The sequence below is a fragment of the Scardinius erythrophthalmus genome (genome assembly GCF_964197995.2).
Source record: "Scardinius erythrophthalmus genome assembly, chromosome: 20".
NCBI classification, from domain to species: Eukaryota; Metazoa; Chordata; class Actinopteri; order Cypriniformes; family Leuciscidae; genus Scardinius; species Scardinius erythrophthalmus.
In genome coordinates this window covers 12661127-12680466 of record NC_138240.1, presented here as the reverse complement: position 1 = coordinate 12680466, position 19340 = coordinate 12661127, and the positions used below count along the sequence as shown (strand labels likewise).

General features: G+C 36.7%; 4 protein-coding genes across 7 annotated transcripts; 2 read left to right on the top strand and 2 right to left on the bottom strand.

Annotated features, from left to right (window-relative positions):
* Window positions 1–242: 242 nt before the first annotated feature.
* b3gnt7l (UDP-GlcNAc:betaGal beta-1,3-N-acetylglucosaminyltransferase 7, like) lies at window positions 243–1917 on the bottom strand. Its single transcript, XM_081350134.1, has one exon. The coding sequence runs from the start codon at window positions 1710–1712 to the stop codon at window positions 447–449; it is 1266 nt and encodes a 421-aa protein (XP_081206260.1). The 5' UTR covers window positions 1713–1917; the 3' UTR covers window positions 243–446.
* A 1926-nt stretch (window positions 1918–3843) lies between these two features.
* cUnh1orf174 (chromosome Un C1orf174 homolog) lies at window positions 3844–8116 on the top strand. Of its 3 annotated transcripts, none has more exons than XM_081350090.1 (4): window positions 3844–4182; window positions 4983–5060; window positions 5230–5616; window positions 6532–8116. In XM_081350090.1, exons 1-4 carry the CDS (start codon window positions 4168–4170, stop codon window positions 6631–6633), a joined length of 582 nt encoding a protein of 193 aa, XP_081206216.1. In that variant the 5' UTR covers window positions 3844–4167; the 3' UTR covers window positions 6634–8116. The 3 variants fall into 3 exon arrangements, with proteins under 3 accessions (XP_081206216.1, XP_081206217.1, XP_081206215.1); XM_081350089.1 differs by having other exon boundaries at window positions 4119–4182; window positions 4956–5060; window positions 6532–7904; XM_081350091.1 differs by lacking the exon at window positions 4983–5060 and having other exon boundaries at window positions 3861–4182; window positions 6532–7904.
* dffb (DNA fragmentation factor, beta polypeptide (caspase-activated DNase)) lies at window positions 7874–11509 on the bottom strand. 2 transcript variants are annotated; one of them, XM_081350087.1, is made up of 7 exons: window positions 11321–11509; window positions 11086–11212; window positions 10788–10973; window positions 10474–10553; window positions 10149–10322; window positions 9891–9991; window positions 7874–8508 (listed from the first exon to the last, which is right to left on the bottom strand). In XM_081350087.1, the coding sequence occupies exons 1-7, from the start codon at window positions 11438–11440 to the stop codon at window positions 8298–8300; spliced, it is 999 nt and encodes a 332-aa protein (XP_081206213.1). In that variant the 5' UTR covers window positions 11441–11509; the 3' UTR covers window positions 7874–8297. The 2 variants fall into 2 exon arrangements, with proteins under 2 accessions (XP_081206213.1, XP_081206214.1); XM_081350088.1 differs by having other exon boundaries at window positions 8039–8508; window positions 10149–10304; window positions 11321–11473.
* Window positions 11510–13184: 1675 nt separating this feature from the next.
* LOC308680605 (tumor necrosis factor receptor superfamily member 14-like) lies at window positions 13185–17625 on the top strand. The gene is made up of 6 exons (XM_081348816.1): window positions 13185–13445; window positions 15125–15250; window positions 15409–15564; window positions 15702–15789; window positions 15864–16039; window positions 16549–17625. The coding sequence occupies exons 1-5, from the start codon at window positions 13322–13324 to the stop codon at window positions 16036–16038; spliced, it is 669 nt and encodes a 222-aa protein (XP_081204942.1). The 5' UTR covers window positions 13185–13321; the 3' UTR covers window position 16039; window positions 16549–17625.
* Window positions 17626–19340: the final 1715 nt, after the last annotated feature.

Genomic DNA, 19340 nt, shown 5'->3' with positions numbered 1-19340 from the left:
AAAAACACACAGAATAAATGAATCATACTTGTATGGTGCTTAAAATCTACACTCCATTCTTTGTAAGAGTGACCAGAACATTCAAAATGTCTTCTGGTGAACTTCACAATTGACATAAAAAGATAAGGTTTACATTTAAAAACACATGTGTCTGTAGCTTTTTGTAACTTTTATCTTTGTAGCCATATGGTATTTAAAATTTACTTAGAAAAATAAATCTACCCTGAGAAACATTCAACAGTGTGACAACTAGCCCCAGTTTATTTTAGAACAATATTTGTTCCATGTGACAAGATAATGATTTGGATAATAACTTGTGATTTATTACATTTGACAATTGATAACACAAGTAGTCGTAGCTTAGAAAACTTAAAAAAAAGAAAGGTTAGATCTGCAAACACGCGTCATTTGAAATAATATCTTCTTTCTGTCTTTGCAAATAGCTCCTAGTCTATTACGACGTGTCTGGCGCAACTCAGGTCCTCGTTTCGTACAAGATTCCACATGCGCATCAGCTCCTGCGGGAAGAGTTTGTGCACCACGATGAGGTTGCGGAAAAAGCACGGCTCCCGGTTCAGCGGCGTCACTTTGCGCTTAATGATCCCGAATGTCCTGAAGCCCAGATGCAGCTCGGGCACGATCTGTAGCTTCTGAAGGCACATGCCCAAAAACACATCATCAATGGGGTAAAGCTCCACGCTCTCCGAAACCACGAAGAGCCTGCGAGCCACCTGAGAGGACATGAGAAATCCTCCCCCACCCAAATAAGGTGGATAGCGCTTATCATACAAATCTTTGGGAATGAAATATTTACTCTGTTGGTTTCTGATCGGTTTGGCCTCAAAAATAGTGTCCCCTAAAATGAGGTTTTCCACCCTGTTCTCCTCCACCCTAAAGCCAATTAGTTCCACGAGGTTCTTGGTGTGGACAAACACATCATCGTCCCCTTTGAAGATGAAGCGAACCCCACTGCAGTAGATGTTGAACCACCTCAGAAAGTTCACCTCCTTTAGAGTGAGATTGAAGAAGGTGTCCATGAAGTCCCACTGCAAGATGTCACCGTAAGTTCGGTCTTCATATTGGACCAGGGCTTGTAAATTTCGCGCATCTTTGCCAGTGGCCGGAGTTCCTAAAAGAAACAGCGTTTTAATTTTCAAGCCCTGGATTTCTTGCTCCTTTCCCCAGGTCTGTCGCACGGCCTCTCGTCGGTCATGTTCTTCAATTACCGATTTGACCACGACAAGAACATCCACGTCACCGCTACACTTCTCTGGGTGATTCAGCAACATTGGGAAGTATCTACAATGTCTGTGTAGGACAAATTCGCGGAACTTTGGGTTCAAACGACGAAACCAGGCTTGGGTCTTTATCGTGGAATTTTCACCACATTTGATTTTAGCCACGTCCCATTGTTTTGGCATGGGTTTTCCCTCCAGCGCCAAGTCGTTCCCGCGTGATTGAGATGAATTTTCAACAGCATCTATGCCTTTTCTTTTGAATGACGAACATTCGTGGCCACACCATTTGTTTTTCACTTTGGCACCTTTAATATTCGGGTCCACTGTTGTTAATTTCTGAAGCATCAGTAAAGTGGCAAAAACCAAAGCGAGGCTGACCGCAGCTCTAAAATTCTTTTTCTTTCTACAGAAGAATTCCATTACGCACGCGCTCCTTACAGAGCAGTCTGTTCGGGTGACCAGCGGATTTGTCATAATAAGATAGTCATGTCACCGGTAATCAATTTCCGTGAATTTGTGTTAAAAAGGTGTTGTAAAAATATTTAAAAAATTAGCGAATAGTCCATAAAAATGCATTTTGATTAAGCTGGAAAGGCTGTCGGCTCCACTTTTCTCCTGTCAGTCTGTTTTTGTCAGTTGTCCCGTCATATATTGTCGTAACAGGTCCTCCTCGCTTCAAGTTCCATCGTTGAACTGCTGAAAATGGGAGGCAGTCATCCTTTAAAACAATCGTCCGTCTGCCTCTCCTCTCCTCCACCTTCACGAGTCACGACACCTACCTGCTACGGGCTCTCTGGTTACACACGACAGCTGTGCAAGCGAAGCAAATGAGAGTCCCGACGAGCAAGGACTATTTACGTATTCAGTGTATGTAAATATTGGAGTTGAAGTAACTTCTTGTTTTTTTTTTAAAGGTTTTTAACCCGGTTTTCACATCCCTCCCACAAGCACATTGGAAGATGCTTGAAGTTAACTTGCCAAGCAGTTTATTAGCACTAAACGGATGAAATTATTTTAGTATTTAGCTCCCTCGTGTGGTTCAAAGCGATAGAGCCAAGGTCTTTTTATCAGCATTTGAAAATAGATAGCCTTACCAAATGTAGGTGTTTACATTAGTTATATATTATTTCGCCATTATAAAATCCACAAACATGTCTTAAGAGCAGTTTTTTTCTCCTATTAAAAGTGATACAATTTAGTATTTGATCTGTGTCCTAAAACACTTGCTACTGCTCCAATAAGCCCCATCCAGCTTAAAGGGATAGTTCACCAAAATTTTTAAATTGCCCTATGATTTACTCACCCTAAAGCCATTAAAGGTGTATATGACTTTCTTCTTTCAGATGAATGCAATCGGAGATATATAAAAAAAATGCCTGGCTCTTCCAAGCTTTATAATGGCAGTGAATGGAGGATGAGATTTTGAAGCCCAAAAAAGTGCATCCATCCATCATAAAAGAACTTCACACGGACCATGGCTCTAAGGGTTAATAAAGGCCTTCTGAAGTGGTGCGTTTGTGTAAGAAAAATATCCATTTAAAACTTATAAACTAATTCCGACAGACGGGCGTACGCATCGATTTGCCGCATGACGTATTGACGAACGCTGAAGCGCAGACTCAGAGGATAGAGCAAAACAAAACACCAGTCACGAATTAAGTCTAAAACGAGAATTTTTAAAGAGAAATGTCATAGAATTTTAAGTTTGTTTTCTAGCCCTATTTGTTTGAACCACGAGAGGCGTCAACGCTACTCATACATTGCATCAGGGGTTACTCTTTAGGCGAAAGTCAACTTGCATCTGCTAGTTATTTTAGTTTTTAAAGTTTTAAATATATATTTTTTTTCTTACAAAAACCTATTGCTTTGCTTCAGAAGGCCTATATTAATCCCCTGGAGCTGTATGGACTACTTTTATGATGGATGGATGAACTTTTCAGCAGGGTTCCAGCCACATAGCTCAATGCTTTTGAAGCCTGTTAATATAAAACAAATACACACGGCATGCAGTCTTTATTGTTGCTATACAACTCAGGGCAGGGGTTGATATTATGCTACTATCTACAAAATTTTACCTTTTAAATTTTACCAAAATTTTACCAAAAATTGTAATGTTTGAGTTTCGCTGAATTCTACCTTTTTCTTTCAAATATGGGCATAGATAGCCTATAGGCTATCTAAATCTATCTATCTATCTATCTATCTATCTATCTATCTATCTATCTATCTATCTATCTATCTATCTATCTATCTATCTATCTATCTATCTATCTATCTATCTATCTATCTATCTATCTATCTATCTATCTATCTGCTTAACATTCTCATTTGCCAATGAATTCTCCATGAGAGATCAGTTAGGCCTAAATGTTAAAGCTTGTCAATAGTGATGTCCACTATGATGATGTCAGGCAGCAGGCATATTAAACAATTTTCAGAATTACAACAACCTTTGAGGAAATTATTTAATTACTGTTCGAGGCCTACTAGCTACACTACAGTGTCAAATATTTTAATACAAACTGCGCAATAATTCTTTAACGGATGTGTCATCAGTAGAGGCTGGTCCTAATGTCATATATTCACGTCATTAAGTCATAATCACAATACAGTGTATGACTCATTCGACATATTTCTACGATGAATAACTGCAATTGCCATCCCATGTAGCTTACTTTTAATCGCTTTCGCTAGGCCTATAACATCAAACTAAACTTCAGTATTCTGTACAAACAGACTTCGCAGCTTCTAATTAATGGTTATCAGCCGCAGCCTCAGAAAAGCCGTAATAACATGTTCAGCTCCCATCTCGTGATTCTGTGTAGCGTAGATTATCGGATGTGGGCGGGGCTTCAGCGGTCACCGGAGATAAACACTCACAGGAGGACTCTACTCCAGTCCACATCAGTTTCGGACGCTTAAACTTTCAATGAGGGCAAAGCAGGTAAGATAACATAATTCCGAACTTTTGCTTTTAAGCAGTTTTTTTCTGTAGTATGAACGTGCACAATCAGTTTCGACTTGTGCAGTTTACAATGTCAGCTTTCAGTGTGAAATGTAATTGACTAAAATAACATTCACAGTTTTGGCGCGCAGACTAAGATGGAGCACGCGCTTTGTATTTTAGTATTACAATCAAGTTGTTTTTTTTTATGCGTGGCTTTTTTGTTAAAAGCAAGTTTATCTGTGAACCATTCCCACTACTAGTTTTTGAATCCCCAATGAGTCGAATCTTTTGAATCAGTTCAGTAGAAAGATCAGTTTACGGATTCATTCAGTGACCCATCAAGTAGACGTCGACCGGTGTTCTTTTTGTGTTATGAGATGAGTCATACATTATTTAAGGTCGTTTTAACTGCATGGTCATCTTTTATTTTTACATATCCATTCCACCCCTTTGCCTTTCTCTCCCTGATACGAACTGGACTGATTCACACGTTTTGTCCCAGTTCATTCAGTTTGTTCACAAACAAGATGATTCGTGTATTCATTTCGTTCATGAATGATGTCTGGTTTATTAAGGTGCTTATTCGTTGTGATATGGTGATGTCGGTCTTTTAAAGACAGAAAAGGAGAAAAAGACATAACTGAACGAAAAATATGACTATCTGTGCTGCATGGAAGTGAACGAAAAAGGTGTTCACTCAAATGTTCGTTCAAACGAAACGCTAGTTATTTCGTTAGTGACGGCGAGGCAGATGCATTATTGTAGTGTAGCCTGTCCTTGATATTGTCTTGTTTCAGACTGTCATTGGGAGCCACAGACTGCGAGTGTGCGACGCTGTCTCTTTAAACCCGCCCGGTGTGAAAAGTTCAGTCAAGGTCAGTGTCAGTGTCTACCCATCTCCTCCCCACAGTTTCCGTCTGTCGGCTACAGTAAAGCGCTATATTATGTAACAAGCTTTCTCACGATGTCTCAACCACGTCTAAAACCGGGCTAATACTGTATTCATTTAACACATACGTTTACTAATTGGTCTTTTATTCGCAGAGGGCGGTGAGGAGGAGAGTTCTGCGCGGTTTGGTGCAGAGATCAGCGTCTGTTATCGCGAGCGCAGCGCGGCAGATGGCTGGCGACGGCGGCGAGGCCAAACGTCTCCCAAAGAGACCGTTTCACGGTGAAATAGAGGAGAACTCCAGCGCGAACACTGATCAAACCGTCGAGATTCAGCCCGGGAAAAAGACTCCGGGTGAACGGCGCGGTAAAGAGAACTCTGCCGTCAAGTGTACGGGTCTGACAAGCGGCTCTGCAGAGGTGAAGATGGACCAGACCGCTCACAGTCCCCAGACGCGAGAGGACCCGAGCATTTTCTTCGACGAAGACAGCAATCACATTTTCCCAGTGGAGCAGTTCTTTGGGAACCTGGATGTTGTTCAGGTAAGCTAAACCGATTCAGAACGTTTTATTATGATTGGGAATCAGCAGACATGCAGAGAAATAGCGCTGGATTTAATTTCGCCTCAAACATCTGTGGCCAGCATTTACGTTTGATGGGTCTAAAATAGTTAATAATGTTTTACAAATATAAATTCAAGTAAAAACCGTCTTGATTTAATGTGAATTTTTTTACGTGGCTGGTGAAAATTGTCACGTGACCAGAGTTTGACGTCTGTGTAGAAGCGCTGTAAAAGGAAGCGTGTGGTACAACGAAACGGTAGATATAACAAAGTGTGTTCATATTTCTCATTATTAATGTATTTAGGTGCCATGTCTGATATAAATCATGGTCAAAATACAGTACATGTCAGCTGAGAAAGTCGTTGCCCAGTTGTGAATATTAAAGGAGAAAAAAACAACGGTAAAATACCGCAGTATAAAGTTGTAAAAAGTCTGTCTCTATTTGTCTAAATTATTACTTTCCTCTCCCCAACAATCGCCAGATAGTAAAATTTGATAATTAAAAATAAAAAACTTTATTATGTTATACTATATTTTATATAAGCACATGTGCTGACTTAACTGAAAAAAGATTGGAATTAATTGGGTTAAATATCAGTTGAGGAGGGCCCATGCAGGATGTGAACTTAAATTTCCCTTTGCCCCAGTAACATAACTCCAGATAAATAACATTCAGCCAGATGGCTTTGTTTGCACACAGTAATCCTGAAATATTGAGGTTAATACATGTAGGATTATTGGAGTGAAGGTCTGGGAATTCTTAATTGGGTGTCAAAACACAGCAGGTGTCGGGTTGATTTCATGATGCCTACACTCAATAGCCAGCTGTTATTAATACAATTTTAATGTCTTAAAATGGCTTTGTTTTGAAACATTCTGACCTGATTTGTTCAGGATAACCCACGCAGAACCCCAGGAAGCAAGAGAATGAGTCGGAGAGAGTACAGGAGCATGCATTACTATGCCAAAGAGGACAGTGAGGATGAGCATCTATGAGCACACGATCCCTCTCAAACTGTCTGCCAGAGTTTTGACCTGAAGCCTGCAGGAGTTCGACTGACCCGGGTGGAGTTTTACAGTATGCTGGTAAAATGGACTTGATTGTTTTAAAGCAAGCTATTTTATTCCAAGATCCTTCTCAGTTATAAAGTTTGAGCTACACTGAGATGCACTGTGTTGATTTATCAGTAATGTAATGTTTTCTTAAGAAATTTTAATGAGGTACGTCATCAATGGCAAAAATGTAAGTACATCCGTAATTATAAACTTCAGAACATTATATGTGTGCTGCATTAATGGAATGTACAGTAAGAGGGTTTTGTGCTAGACTTAAGGCTAAAACCATCATGTGATTGGGGCTTGTGCTGAAAGAAGGCTATATAATATATGGAAAAGTCTCTTGACACAGTTTACCATAAGGTTGATCTGGCAGCCCTGAACCAGCACACTGGGTTTTCTACCACTAGTCCTTACTGAACTTTTTAAAAAAAATCAACAAACATAATGTTATCAGAGTCAAGTGCCTCAAGTTTGCTTTTCAGACTTTGAAACATTCTGAATTTGGCACTTTTAAACATTCTCTGTTGAGAATGAATAGGTTTGTTTTAGAAAAAAAAAAACTTTATACTTCAGATATGGTGCTGTATAATTGAAAATTAAAGCATGTTGTTATTTGAACATCTTATGTTTTTTGATATGCTTATGATGTAAAGGTTTTTTATTGAATAGTATCTCAAATTAAGAGTTTTATTGTAAGATGTGAAAAGTTGTAATTTAACCAATCAAGCTCTTTTATGCATGTTGCTCCACTAGGAATTTGTCTGTATATGAAGATATTTGTATCTTATTTGTCTGGATTTGCACTAACTTCACTAGTAGCTCAAAGTTGTAACAATTTAATATGTAGTTTCTTTGCTACTATGTACAAATTGTCTGAGGTAAACATTGTGATTGAAGTTTATATTTTTCTATTGAAGTGAAAAAATCAAGTGCTAATTTTTGCTACCAAATGCCTTGTATGTACATGACATGTCATTATTATATCTTCAGTGTATTATCATACAAAAGTACAATACTCCGTCCAGAGAAAATAAACCTCATGAATGACTTCGGAATATGACTTTTGTATATGCTTGTGCAATTTTATTTTTATTAACTTTTTTTTTCATATTTAACTTTTAGTTTACTAAAATATGAAGAGTTTTATTTTTTTTCCAGGGAAGGCTTTATGTATTCTGCACAATAAACAAGACCATTGTTTATTAATGAAAGGACTACAAACATTTGCTGTACAAGACATCCTGTTCCCGCACATGCTTCCAGTATCTGATGATACAAGATTTTGATGATAAATCACTGGCTTCTGGCAGAAAGCAGGAACAGGAAAGATAAACCCAAGACTATATTCAAATACTTTTATTTAAATAAACCAGTAAAAATTCAAATGTACAAATATAAAATGTCACTTTTATAAAACCCTGAAGAAGTTCATTATTTACATAATTTAAACAATGTTGCTTTGGTACAAACATTTGTCTGGAACTAAAAGTTGGTACAATTAGAAATTCTGAAGCACAATATAACCCAACAATAATATGACAAATGGCTCTGAGAAGCTCACACTATGCTGCATATTTCATAAGAGGATTATGGATGTCCTTTCATTTCACAGTCTTCCTGACCCGCTTGTAGATTTTTCGAGAGTCACAGCTGAGCTCATGGGCCCCTTTCTTATGGCAGACAATGTGAACCAGCTTGAGATTCTCTCTTGTGAACAACAGTTTGTAGAAATAATCCACGTTTATATCTCCGCTCTTACTATCCTTCAGTGCCTCAGCGAGAGCAGGGATCACAGTCCTCTTCTTTTCTATCCTGAAATATACATCAGCTTTTCTCATTTAACTGGATTTCAGAATAATTCGTATTCTTAAGTTACCTTTACCAGAGGACCTAAATACTGAAATTAAAATGTATATCAGTAGAGAACATGAAGATTCAAGTGTCTTATGTTCACCAAGACTGCATTTATTTGAACAAAAATACAGTAAAATAGTAATATTGTGAAATATTTACTGTGATACACAACCATTTAAAAGGTATGGGAGCTTGTTTCCGCCACAGAATAAAACATTTTAAAAGATAATTGCGACTTTTTATTTACATCTTGCAATTCTGACTTTATTTCTCAGAATTGCGAGATATAAAGTCAGAATTGCGTGAAATAAATTCGCAATTGCGTGTTATAAAGTCAGAATTGCGAGATATAAATTCAGAATTGCGTGTTATAAAGTCCGAATTCTGACTTTTTTTCTCGCAATTGCGACTTTATATCACGCAATTCTGACTTTATAACACGCAATTGCGAGTTTATATCTCGCAATTCTGACATCTTTTCTCAGAATTGTGAGATATAAACTCACAATTGTGAGATATAAAGTCCAATTCTAAGAAAAAAATACAGACTTTTTTTTTTACCACAGAATAGTTTATATCTCACAATTCTGACTTTATAACACGCAATTGCGACTTTATATCATGCAATTCTGACTTTATATCTCCCAATTGCGACTTTATTTCTCAGAATTGCGACTTTATATCTCGCAATTGTGTCTTTATTTCTCAGAATTGCGACTTTATATCTCCCAATTGCGACTTTATTTCTCAGAATTGCGACTTTATTTCTCACAATTCTGACTTAATATCTCGCAATTCTGAGAAAAAGTCACAATTCTGACTTGATATATCGCAATTGTGAGAAAAAAAGTCAGAATTGTGAGATAAAAAGTCGCAATTATTATTATTTATTTATCATTCAGTGGTGGAAACAAGCTTCCATAAAAAGTTGTTGTAAGTAAGATTGAAAATAATAATAATACTTTTGTTCAGCAAAGATGCATCAAATTGATCAAAAGTGACAGTAAAGACATTTATAATGTTACAAACTTTCTATTCATCAAAAAAATCCTGAAAAATGTACCAGCAGTAAATCTGAAGGATCATGTGACACTGAAGACTGGAGTAATGGCTGCTGAAAATTCAGCTTTACCATCAAAGGAATAAATAACATTTAGAAACAGTTATTTTAAACTGTAATAATATTTCACAATATTACTGTTTTCAAAGCATTTTTGATCAAATAAATGCATCATTGTTGAGCATAAGAGACTTCTTTCAAATGCATTAAATAATCTTAATCATTCCAAACTCTTGACCGGCAGTGTGATTGTTATAAACATTTAAGATGCACTACTCACACGTGGTCCAGATTCCAGGTGCTGAAGAGGATTCTGCTCTCGCGGTTCCCATACGGGTTTATTGAGTGGAGAGATGTGCAGTTGTTCTCATCAAAGGCACCCTGTTAGAGTAAAAATCTTTTATATTCTTATACAAACAGAAACATCTGTACAACAAAAGCAGGAATTTTACATTTTAAGGAAAGATGAAGGTTTCATTATTTTCCTTCGATGGACTGAACTGAATGAGACTCATTAGAAATGACTAAACTACAGCACCTGGCAGGAGAACCAGCCCTCTTCAGTGCAGAGCCTGAGGACGTCCTTCTCCGATCTGTCAAAATAGGTGCCGTTGTATCGTGCAGCCTTCAGTTTCTTTGCCAAAATCTCCACCACCTTTTTATACTCAATTTTTGTCTTGGCATTTGGAATAGTCTGGGTATATCCATCAACCTATAGACAGTGAAGAATATCTCATTCAGAATGATGGCAGATCTCTTTTACGGCATGAAATAAATGATACTCCACTACATATAATATCTTTCATTTCAAAAACATTTCAAAAACTAACATTTAAAGCAGAACTGAATGCTTTTTTTCACACCTCTTTCAAATATCCTCGGACTCTGTTCTCGCAGTTATACTTCATGTAAGCAGACTTGGTTTTAAACCGGGTATCAATACCTGATATATAGACATAAGAAAACATAAGTGCTCTTTGTGAGTTATATCCAATAGCCTCATAAAGATGTACATGCCACATTAAAATAACACAGAATCAAGATACAATATACAAAAAGCTCAGGTTAAGTACAAAATGAAAACATTTTTGAAAGAAACAGGTTCTGTACATAGCATAAACGTTGCCTCAGAAGAGTCAGTTACAGTAAAGAGTAAATTTCTGCTTATGTTCTTTACCTTCAAACCATTCCTTATCTTCTTCTCTGCTCTCCACCTCTGAGTTGTCCCTCAGGTTCCTCAGAAGGTCTCCCAGTATTCTGCGCCGTTTGGGAGACTGTTCATCTGACAGAAGGTCTTTTGCTGCACTGACCAGAAGGTCTGTGTGTCTGTCAAAGCCCAGGACTTGGTTTATTTCATGAACAACTGTAGAGAATGAAAAGCCAAAGCAATATAATTCGTGTCTTGTTTTATTGCAATTTTATTTTCTAACAATGTTTTCCAGTTTCATTCCTGTCAGTCAATGAAATAAACTCACGCCCATTCCAGCGCTGTCCTTCAGGCAGGAGAACAAGTTCTGTGTTATCTGGAAGATTTTGAAAATATTCTTCGGTAACTACAGTTCCATCCTCGTACAAGCAAACCTGTATTCCGGAGCTGGATACCTGTGCATAAAATATGAACTATGAATACTTGACTGCTGTATCCAAACGCATTGTACAGTAATGACACTCTCTCCTTAATAAACCACATGGAAACACATTTTATTATACCTTTAGTACATGACATCCTTTTTTAATCAGCTCCTTAAGGTTAAAAGCCGCAATTCCGTATTTTTGGGACTGGTTGGCACTTCTGATCTTAACCAGCTTGGGTTTTGTTATTTTGTGCATGTTTTGTCTTCCGCAATGATAAAGTTTCTTTTTCGCCGTAAGTCTGCATGGGCGATCAAAAGACGAACATGACGCGCGCTGCCATCTTGTGGATGCAAATAAAAATAACACGGACATGTTTAAACAACATAAATGGTTTAAAATAAAAAAGCAGATTAGTATTTTTTTGATATTATGATAATTATAAAGCGGTTCATTTTGTATTGCAAAACCACAAGAATTAGCATTTTGGAGCCATGGGTTTCCTCAGGATTTTCGCTTGGGGTTTTTAAAAATTATTTATGAGTAAAATAAGATATGTGTTTTCCACATCATAATTTACAGACGGTCACATGTGAATCCTGAAGCCCAAGGACTACAACTAGCAGGGGTGGTTCTGGATTTGACCCTCAGGGCAGGGGGGTATATTAGGCTATCAGCAGCCTACAGGTAGGCTACTTAATTGGAACCAAGTAAATACCAAAATTTTACAAATGATACTAGTCTTTCTTAAGATATACGCCTAGTTCAAATCGTTAGGCTTCTGTCCATCATGGCCTCCTAATCACCCCCATATATATATATATATATATATATATATATATATATATATATATATATATATATATATATATATATATATATATATATATATATATTTTTTTTTTTTATGTTTGATTACATTTTTTGATTAACATTATAAGGTAGGCTAGGCTAAATGTGGCTGTCACTTTAAATTTAAAAATGTCAAATGCCATCTGGAATGCAGAACTGAAAAAACGCTTCACTTAGCATAGACTCTGAGACGATCAACCAATATATCCGTGAATGCTTTGTGAAAGAAAAAAAAATTATAAAACCCGCTGGTAAGTCGTATCGTTTTATAGTATTTTGTTAATGAGGAAACCACGTAACCTGCAGCTTTTTAATAACTTTATCACGAAAACTGTTGTCTGGATTCCGGACTGTGATACGTGTTATTTCTTTATTTCACTCACATTTAGGAGTGAAAGTAAAAGTTCCTCCTCACAAGTGGTTGCTTGGCTTGTTTTCGTTGGCTCAGACATTTTACATGAATAGGATCGAGTATTTACCGACTTGCATGGTTCATAAATTCTATGAAAACAATATGAAAACACTAAATTCATAAAACACTATATGTCCATGGGGCATTTTCTTGAATATTATTTATAGATTGGATTATTTTATACCCTTGTCTCAGATTTAGACTTTTATGAAAATCCATTCGAATAAAATATGAATAATTACATGGTTATTTATTCCATTTCAGTATTTATCCACAAAAATGTTTAAAATGTTGGCCTAATTTTCATGATCATCATTTCCATAAAATGCTATAAAACACAACATGTATTATTTGGTAGAAATGACGCTGGGGTTGAAATGTTTGAGATGTTTCAGAGAAAATGATAAAAACTAGAGAGTTCTTGTGTGATACATGTATGTCTATTGTTGGACATTGTTACACTTAAGAAAACTTGTCAGAGTGTGATGTTTTTTTCCGTTTATTTCCTGAATCTGCAAGCCAAAAGTGTCCTTAGTTGAGGAAACAACACCCAAATGTATTGGTTTACAATGAGCTAATCCTTTTTCTGCTTTTTCTGCTTCAGTTTGTTTTCCAAAGAATGCATGTCTGCAAGAAGCTGTGGAAATATAACCTACGACATCTGAGTCTTGAAGAGTCTTCAAATGCTGTCGCCTAGTCTCTCAGTTTTGATCTATAATCAAATCTGTTCTGACACACATCAGACCATGCAACTAACACCACAGCATTGGAAGCATCTGAAGTTTGTGCTCAAAACAAAACAATGCCAATGACATGTGAGAAATGTTTGCTCACTGCTCACATTAACTGAACAGAGTTAGATCTAGACTGTGACCATGTTCACTTTAAGGATTACCATTCTTACAATTATTATTCCCCTTAACTTTGAACATTGTTTTTGTCGATGTGCTCATGCTGAATATGAGATAAACAAGCAATGCTGCCCCATGTGTGCCCCTGGTAAGACTGCAAGTTATCATAACTTTATTTCCTTGTCAATACGGTTCACTCGCATTGCGTCTGAGATTTTCTCTATACGCTATAAGGGAAACTCAGTTTTCTCAGAATACCGAAGCCTGTTAATATTTGTGAATTTCACAGACAAATGGCCTTTCAGCGTGTCAGAATGGGCGGGGCCGACTGCCTGTTTAAGTCGCACAGAAACGGCCATCTAGTCAGATTTACTATCCTTCAGCGCGAAGACACATCTTGTGATGACTCGATGACTCTAGCCGAAGAACAGGTTCTGCTAGAAAAGGGCGCAATAGAAATAAGGATCGTCCCCAATAAGGATCCTCGACATGAGATCTCTGAACCGCACTCTAATAAGACAGCCGTTCAACTTTGAAACAAATCCTCTCACAGATATGCTCAGGGGATTGGTTTTTATTGGTGGAACTGAAGGACACATACTTTCATATCCAGAGAGATCCCCATCAAAGACTGTTCTTGAGATTTGCGTTTAAACGGGGTGGCTTATCAATATATAGTCCCACCATTCGGTCTGTCTCTGGCTCCACGCACCTTTAAGAAATGTGTGGATGCAGCTCTCTCCCCACTGAGACTGAGGGGTGTTTGCGTCCTGAATTACCTTGACGATTAACTGCTCTTAGCCCAATGGAAGGAGGAACTGTGAGCTCACAGATCTCTGCTCCTCAACCATTTAGAAAGCTTGGGAAGCTTTCTTGAAGCAACTGGGCCTCATGGCAGCAGCCTCCTCAGCAGTTCCCTTGGGCCTGTTACACCCCCCCTGATGGTCTGCATGATTTGGAGCAATTTCGGCCTGGTGGAAGAGAATACCCACTGGCCAATATTCTTTTCAAAGAAAAACGACGCATTGGCCCCCTTTGCGCCTCTATGCCTTCCCTTCGGTAGCACCGCTCCCTCAGGTCATCAGCCTAATCAGGAAAGACAGATGCTCTGTCTGACTCGTGGCACCACTCTGGCAGAACCAGCAGTGGTTCCCAGGAACGGTCCAGCTTCTGTCTGCAGCACTGTGACTGATCCCTCTGAGAAGGGGCCTCCTTTCCCAACTTCCCAAGCGAAAGGGTCAATCTGGCATCCCCAACCCGAGTTGTGGAGCCTCCACCTGTGGCTTCTCGACTGGAGGCTCCAAGCCTCCCCCAGAGTCATAACGTAAACTAGGTTCCCTGAAATAACGGGAACAAGCATTGCGTATCATGCCATGTTACTGCACATACTGCGAGTCGACACTATCGCAGTTCAGTTGAGAAAATCTGACTATAGATGGCCGTTTCTGTGCAACTTAGGCAGTCGGCTCCATCCATTCTGGCGGGCTGAAAAAGGCCTCTCAGACGTGAACCAATCAGGCTTCAATATTCGGTGAAAACAGAGTTTCCCCATACCGTACAGAGAAAATCTCTGATGCAATGCTCGTTCCCATTATTTCATAAAATTTATTTTATAAAATTTCCGATATTTTTTAAATCAGTATTTTTTTAATTATTATAATATTAGAATCAAAGTTTGTGAAAATATATTACTTCAGTAAATGTAATCATTTGTTTGGTTTAAAAAATTTAATTATAACTTGCTTTTCTAATACTCATATTTCAAAACAGTAATAAAAATAATGTTCAGCTAGAAATCATACAAACATTTTTTTTGTGTGTTGCTAGGAAATTATGTTCTTTGGCACTGCACGGATGAAATCAGCACAACTTGTCTTCCATGCCCTCCATTAACTTTCACTGATGAACCAAATGGCCTCATGAAATGCTTTCCCTGTTCTGTATGCAATGCAAGTGAGTGTTTCAAATTTATATCTGTTCATCTAAATTAACATTGATGGTGAAAAATTATATCTGTTAATGCAAATAGTTGAATAGTTGCTAGTTAGTTGGCCTAGGAAAACTAAAAAATATAAGTTTCTACTGTTTCTACTTACTCATTTCCATCCTAGACCAAGGTTTAAGATTGAATAAAGCATGTACTCGGTCGTCAGATACTGTTTGTGGGCCACTGGAAAGATTCTACTGCATTGAAAAAAATAAAATCAGCTGCATTTTTGCTGTGCAACACTCTGAATGCAGACCTGGACAATATATCAAACAAGCAGGTAAATTATAAAAACCTATGATATAAATGTATATGAGCAAAGCGCAACACTGATTATTGGTATCTGCAAAACAGAAAAAAAGGGAAGTTTTTAAGCAAATACACAGTACAGTGGCTTTATGTTGACATTCTCTGCAGGTACTGGCTCCACAGATACTGTGTGTGCCGACTGTACAGGTGACACATATTCAAACGGATCTTTCTCATCCTGTTTACCACACACAAAGTAAGTACTCACTTAAACTGCTTGTATGTGCTGTTATCCATTTTTGACAAATCTGATCCTGATATCATTCACAGATGTGATGCCATGGGACTTACTGAAACAAATCCAGGAACTCAGTCATCTGACAGTGAATGTGGAAATCCCCCGACTTCTTCAACAGCCATAGCTATTAGTGTTATAGTTACTTTAATAATAATAATAATTACAGGAAGTGTTTTTATATTCAGAAGAAGAAACAGTCTAATATAAGGTAAACCTTTCTCACTTTGTTTCAGATATTTTGTAGTGTAGTGGCATATGAGACATTTTAAATTATAAATATAAATGTATATATATTGATGCATTAAAAAAATGGTGATGTGTGAGATTATAACATTATACATTTTAACTCATTCTGTTCACACAGGGATACAGGTATTGATCATGTATTGCTTTGTAATATAACATTTACTAATATATTTGATTAATAATATTGATTAATATAAAAAATAAAATTGAATAAAATTGATTAATGAATCAATGAATGATTTAAATAAATGAGCAATTTAATCAGGTAAAACTACAGTGTAAATGGAGCTATACAGTTAATCAGCTTACATGGTGAGAATCTTTAATGGCATAAATAAAATGTTAGATTTTAATTATGTGTATTATCATGTGATTGTTATTATGGTCTCCTGTGGTTTGACTGTGGAAACCCATGGAAGACAAGCTTGTGCAAGCTATGAAAAGTAATACTTTCCTTCGCTGTATTTTCAGACAGGACAAATGTTGAGCCAGAGAGCTTAGAGGAACAAGCTATGAGAATCTGAACAACCCAGAAATAACTGCAGGTTTCAGTCTTACTTCCACACAAATTGTCAAGACATTTTCAAGCCTGAACTTCAGTGATTTGAGCAAGAAACAGTACTAAGTTGGCTTGGAACAAAACCTTGCTAATGAATGGAGTAAATCTATAATGTTAAACTGGTATCAGGCATTAGTCTGAATTACTATGAACTACTGAAAAAAAATTCAACTTAAAAATGTAACATCTAAATGAACAGGTTTTAACTGTTTATCACTGAATCAGCCTAAATACATAAATGTATTTCTGTCATGACAACTCTCGGAGTGATTGGCATGGTAATGGCCATGACAATGTTGTATGTTTGGTCTTGATCATATTTTCAGTTCATATAACTGCATTAATAACTTAAGCTTGTGTTCAGAAACTTATGATTTAACACATTAACAGTTTTGTATTCATTACAAAGTGTATTGACCATTGTCACTGGAAAACAATTGTTAATACATTAAATGATTATCTATACGCTAATTCATAATGAATAACTAACTCACTGTTATTCAGATGACCAAGTTTATGAATCTTACATTAGTAATTATTGGCCTAATGACTGACAAGTCTCTAGCACGACCTGTTAAAAAGTGCTGTTGAAGAGTAAGGTGGGCTTTAGCTCGGGTTGTTAGACTGGTAGGTTTTTAAAAAAATGATTTAAACAGACTACCTGCATGGAGTGAAGTTATCTGTGCCTGTAAATATTTGTTATTTAATATTCTGTAGATATTTTATTGCATTTATTTTTTAATCTATTTGTATCTCATGTTATTGTCATGGATTCAGCCAGCATGCCATCAGCACCAGGCACAAAAATCAATAAGAGCATATTATGAAAGAAATTTAAACATGGTATAAATTCTAGATGTTTTTTTGAATAGCTTTCTTAGTTAACAGACATTGAGATTGTATTTAAATACAAATTACATTTTCGTTTACTTTTTGTATATTTACATTTTATAAATATAAAACTTTCAAATAAATAAAAGGTTTATACAAAAACATGCTATGATTCGATTCTTGTCATTAAAACCCAAAAATAACGTGTCTACAAGATCATGTTTTGGACAACTCCAGAAAGACTGAGTAAAAGGACACTCCCAAAACATATGGCCTACAGTTTCAGAAGAAACTTCACAACAGGGGCGTCACTAGGCCCTTTTTAGGGGGGCTTCAGCCCCCCTAAACTTCTGCCCAGCCCCCCTAAAAAATATTTGATTAATATATTTTTTATCGCTTCAGTCCCCTTTAAAAAAACTCATTTGAAACGGCGGCAAGCTGCGTCAAGTTCCGGCTCCTCCCCTTATCTGAGTCTGTTTGGATTTAGCGCATTTTTCAATCTGCAGGGGCGCCGAGCAGAGCGAGGTGTGTCGTGAGTGCATTTATTGATAGATTGCTATGATATTACATCTGCATCGGTGCAGTTCTTTGTCATTTATGCATTGCAGTTTACATAATGTTACTGGAGCATTGGGAGCAACACGGGACGGTTCGGTTTCTCATCCAATACCAATACGTTTCGCTGCGTTCACCTTATGGTTCACCTTCAGCCCTTATCAGTGTGATAGTTGTTTTTTTCTACAAAACAAAAATGAAGCGATTAACACCCATGAAAACATACTTTAGAAAACGATCATGATTTATTTTAATTTACTTTTTAAACTTTAAAACATATTATTTTGTATTTCGTTATTACATTATGCTGCCATGCACAGAAATGATTAAAGACACACATCATTGTCTGAAAGCACTAACGTTAGATGGCCTTGAGAGAGAAACATCATGTGGAGTTATTTTGTTTTGTATTAATAAATATAGTTTTGTATATATATATAATATAATAATGTGTGTGTATATATATATATATATATATATATATATATATATATATATATATATATATAATAATGTATAATAATTAATATAATATATAATAATATAATAATAAAATATAAATATAATAATGAATCAGTAGAGGTGTATACATATATTAGAGTAAGAGTAGAGTAAAGGGATTTGTGGTTTTCTTTTAAGCACTTGATTTATAGAAGTGGCAAATTGATAATTCATGTTGTTATTTTTAATAAATAGAAATAAATATAGAACAGATTAATCATATTGCCAATAGACAGTTACATTAATACACGTTTAGCTGGTTAGTTAAATGATTTGAAATTAAATAGATTTTCACGGGGTGACTTGATGAATAACCAACCGTATTGTTGATTACAAAGCTTAAAAAATAAAATAAATAATTTATATTTCATTGTAGATGGACTTAGTTACCTAGCTTTCCTGGTAGCTTTGTCTGAGAAAATGATTCATAAATCAACCTATCAGTTGACCCTATGTTTACTTTTTCACTGACAGACAAAAATTAAAAGCCTGTATCAGTCAAAGCTCAGCTTTAGGAGGGGAAAAGACAGAGCAAGATAAAAACAAAGAGAAAAAGAGTGTGATGCTGATGAGGTGAGAAAAAAAACAGCTGCCCGCACATGGTTTTAAAGCTATTGTCATCCAATTTTTTTGGCCTTCAAAACATCTTAAAATGCACATATGTAGATCAGAGAAATCAAAATTTTCTCGGGGGAGCATGCCCCCGAACCCCCCTAAATACCTCACATTCGAGACCTCAGTGATTATATAACCCTGCCATATGCATGTTACTGGATGAATGAATGAAACTACTTAATAATGAGCATTAGACCATAAA

What these genes read in the sequence shown, in the direction of transcription:
- b3gnt7l (XM_081350134.1), bottom strand. Translation starts at nt 1,712, where the DNA reads ATGACAAATCCGCTGGTCACCCGAACAGACTGCTCTGTAAGGAGCGCG.
- LOC308680605 (XM_081348816.1), top strand. Translation starts at nt 13,322, where the DNA reads ATGTTCACTTTAAGGATTACCATTCTTACAATTATTATTCCCCTTAAC. An exon ending in CTGTTCTGTATGCAATGCAA is followed by an intron (nt 15,251 to 15,408) that starts GTGAGTGTTTCA and finishes TTTCCATCCTAG; the next exon opens with ACCAAGGTTTAAGATTGAAT. An exon ending in ACAATATATCAAACAAGCAG is followed by an intron (nt 15,565 to 15,701) that starts GTAAATTATAAA and finishes CATTCTCTGCAG; the next exon opens with GTACTGGCTCCACAGATACT.
- dffb (XM_081350087.1), bottom strand. Translation starts at nt 11,440, where the DNA reads ATGCACAAAATAACAAAACCCAAGCTGGTTAAGATCAGAAGTGCCAAC. An exon ending in AAGGATGTCATGTACTAAAG is followed by an intron (nt 11,213 to 11,320) that starts GTATAATAAAAT and finishes TTTTATGCACAG; the next exon opens with GTATCCAGCTCCGGAATACA. An exon ending in ACCTGGAATCTGGACCACGT is followed by an intron (nt 8,509 to 9,890) that starts GTGAGTAGTGCA and finishes TGTATATTTCAG; the next exon opens with GATAGAAAAGAAGAGGACTG.
- cUnh1orf174 (XM_081350089.1), top strand. An exon ending in GTGTGAAAAGTTCAGTCAAG is followed by an intron (nt 5,061 to 5,229) that starts GTCAGTGTCAGT and finishes TTTTATTCGCAG; the next exon opens with AGGGCGGTGAGGAGGAGAGT. An exon ending in GGAACCTGGATGTTGTTCAG is followed by an intron (nt 5,617 to 6,531) that starts GTAAGCTAAACC and finishes TGATTTGTTCAG; the next exon opens with GATAACCCACGCAGAACCCC.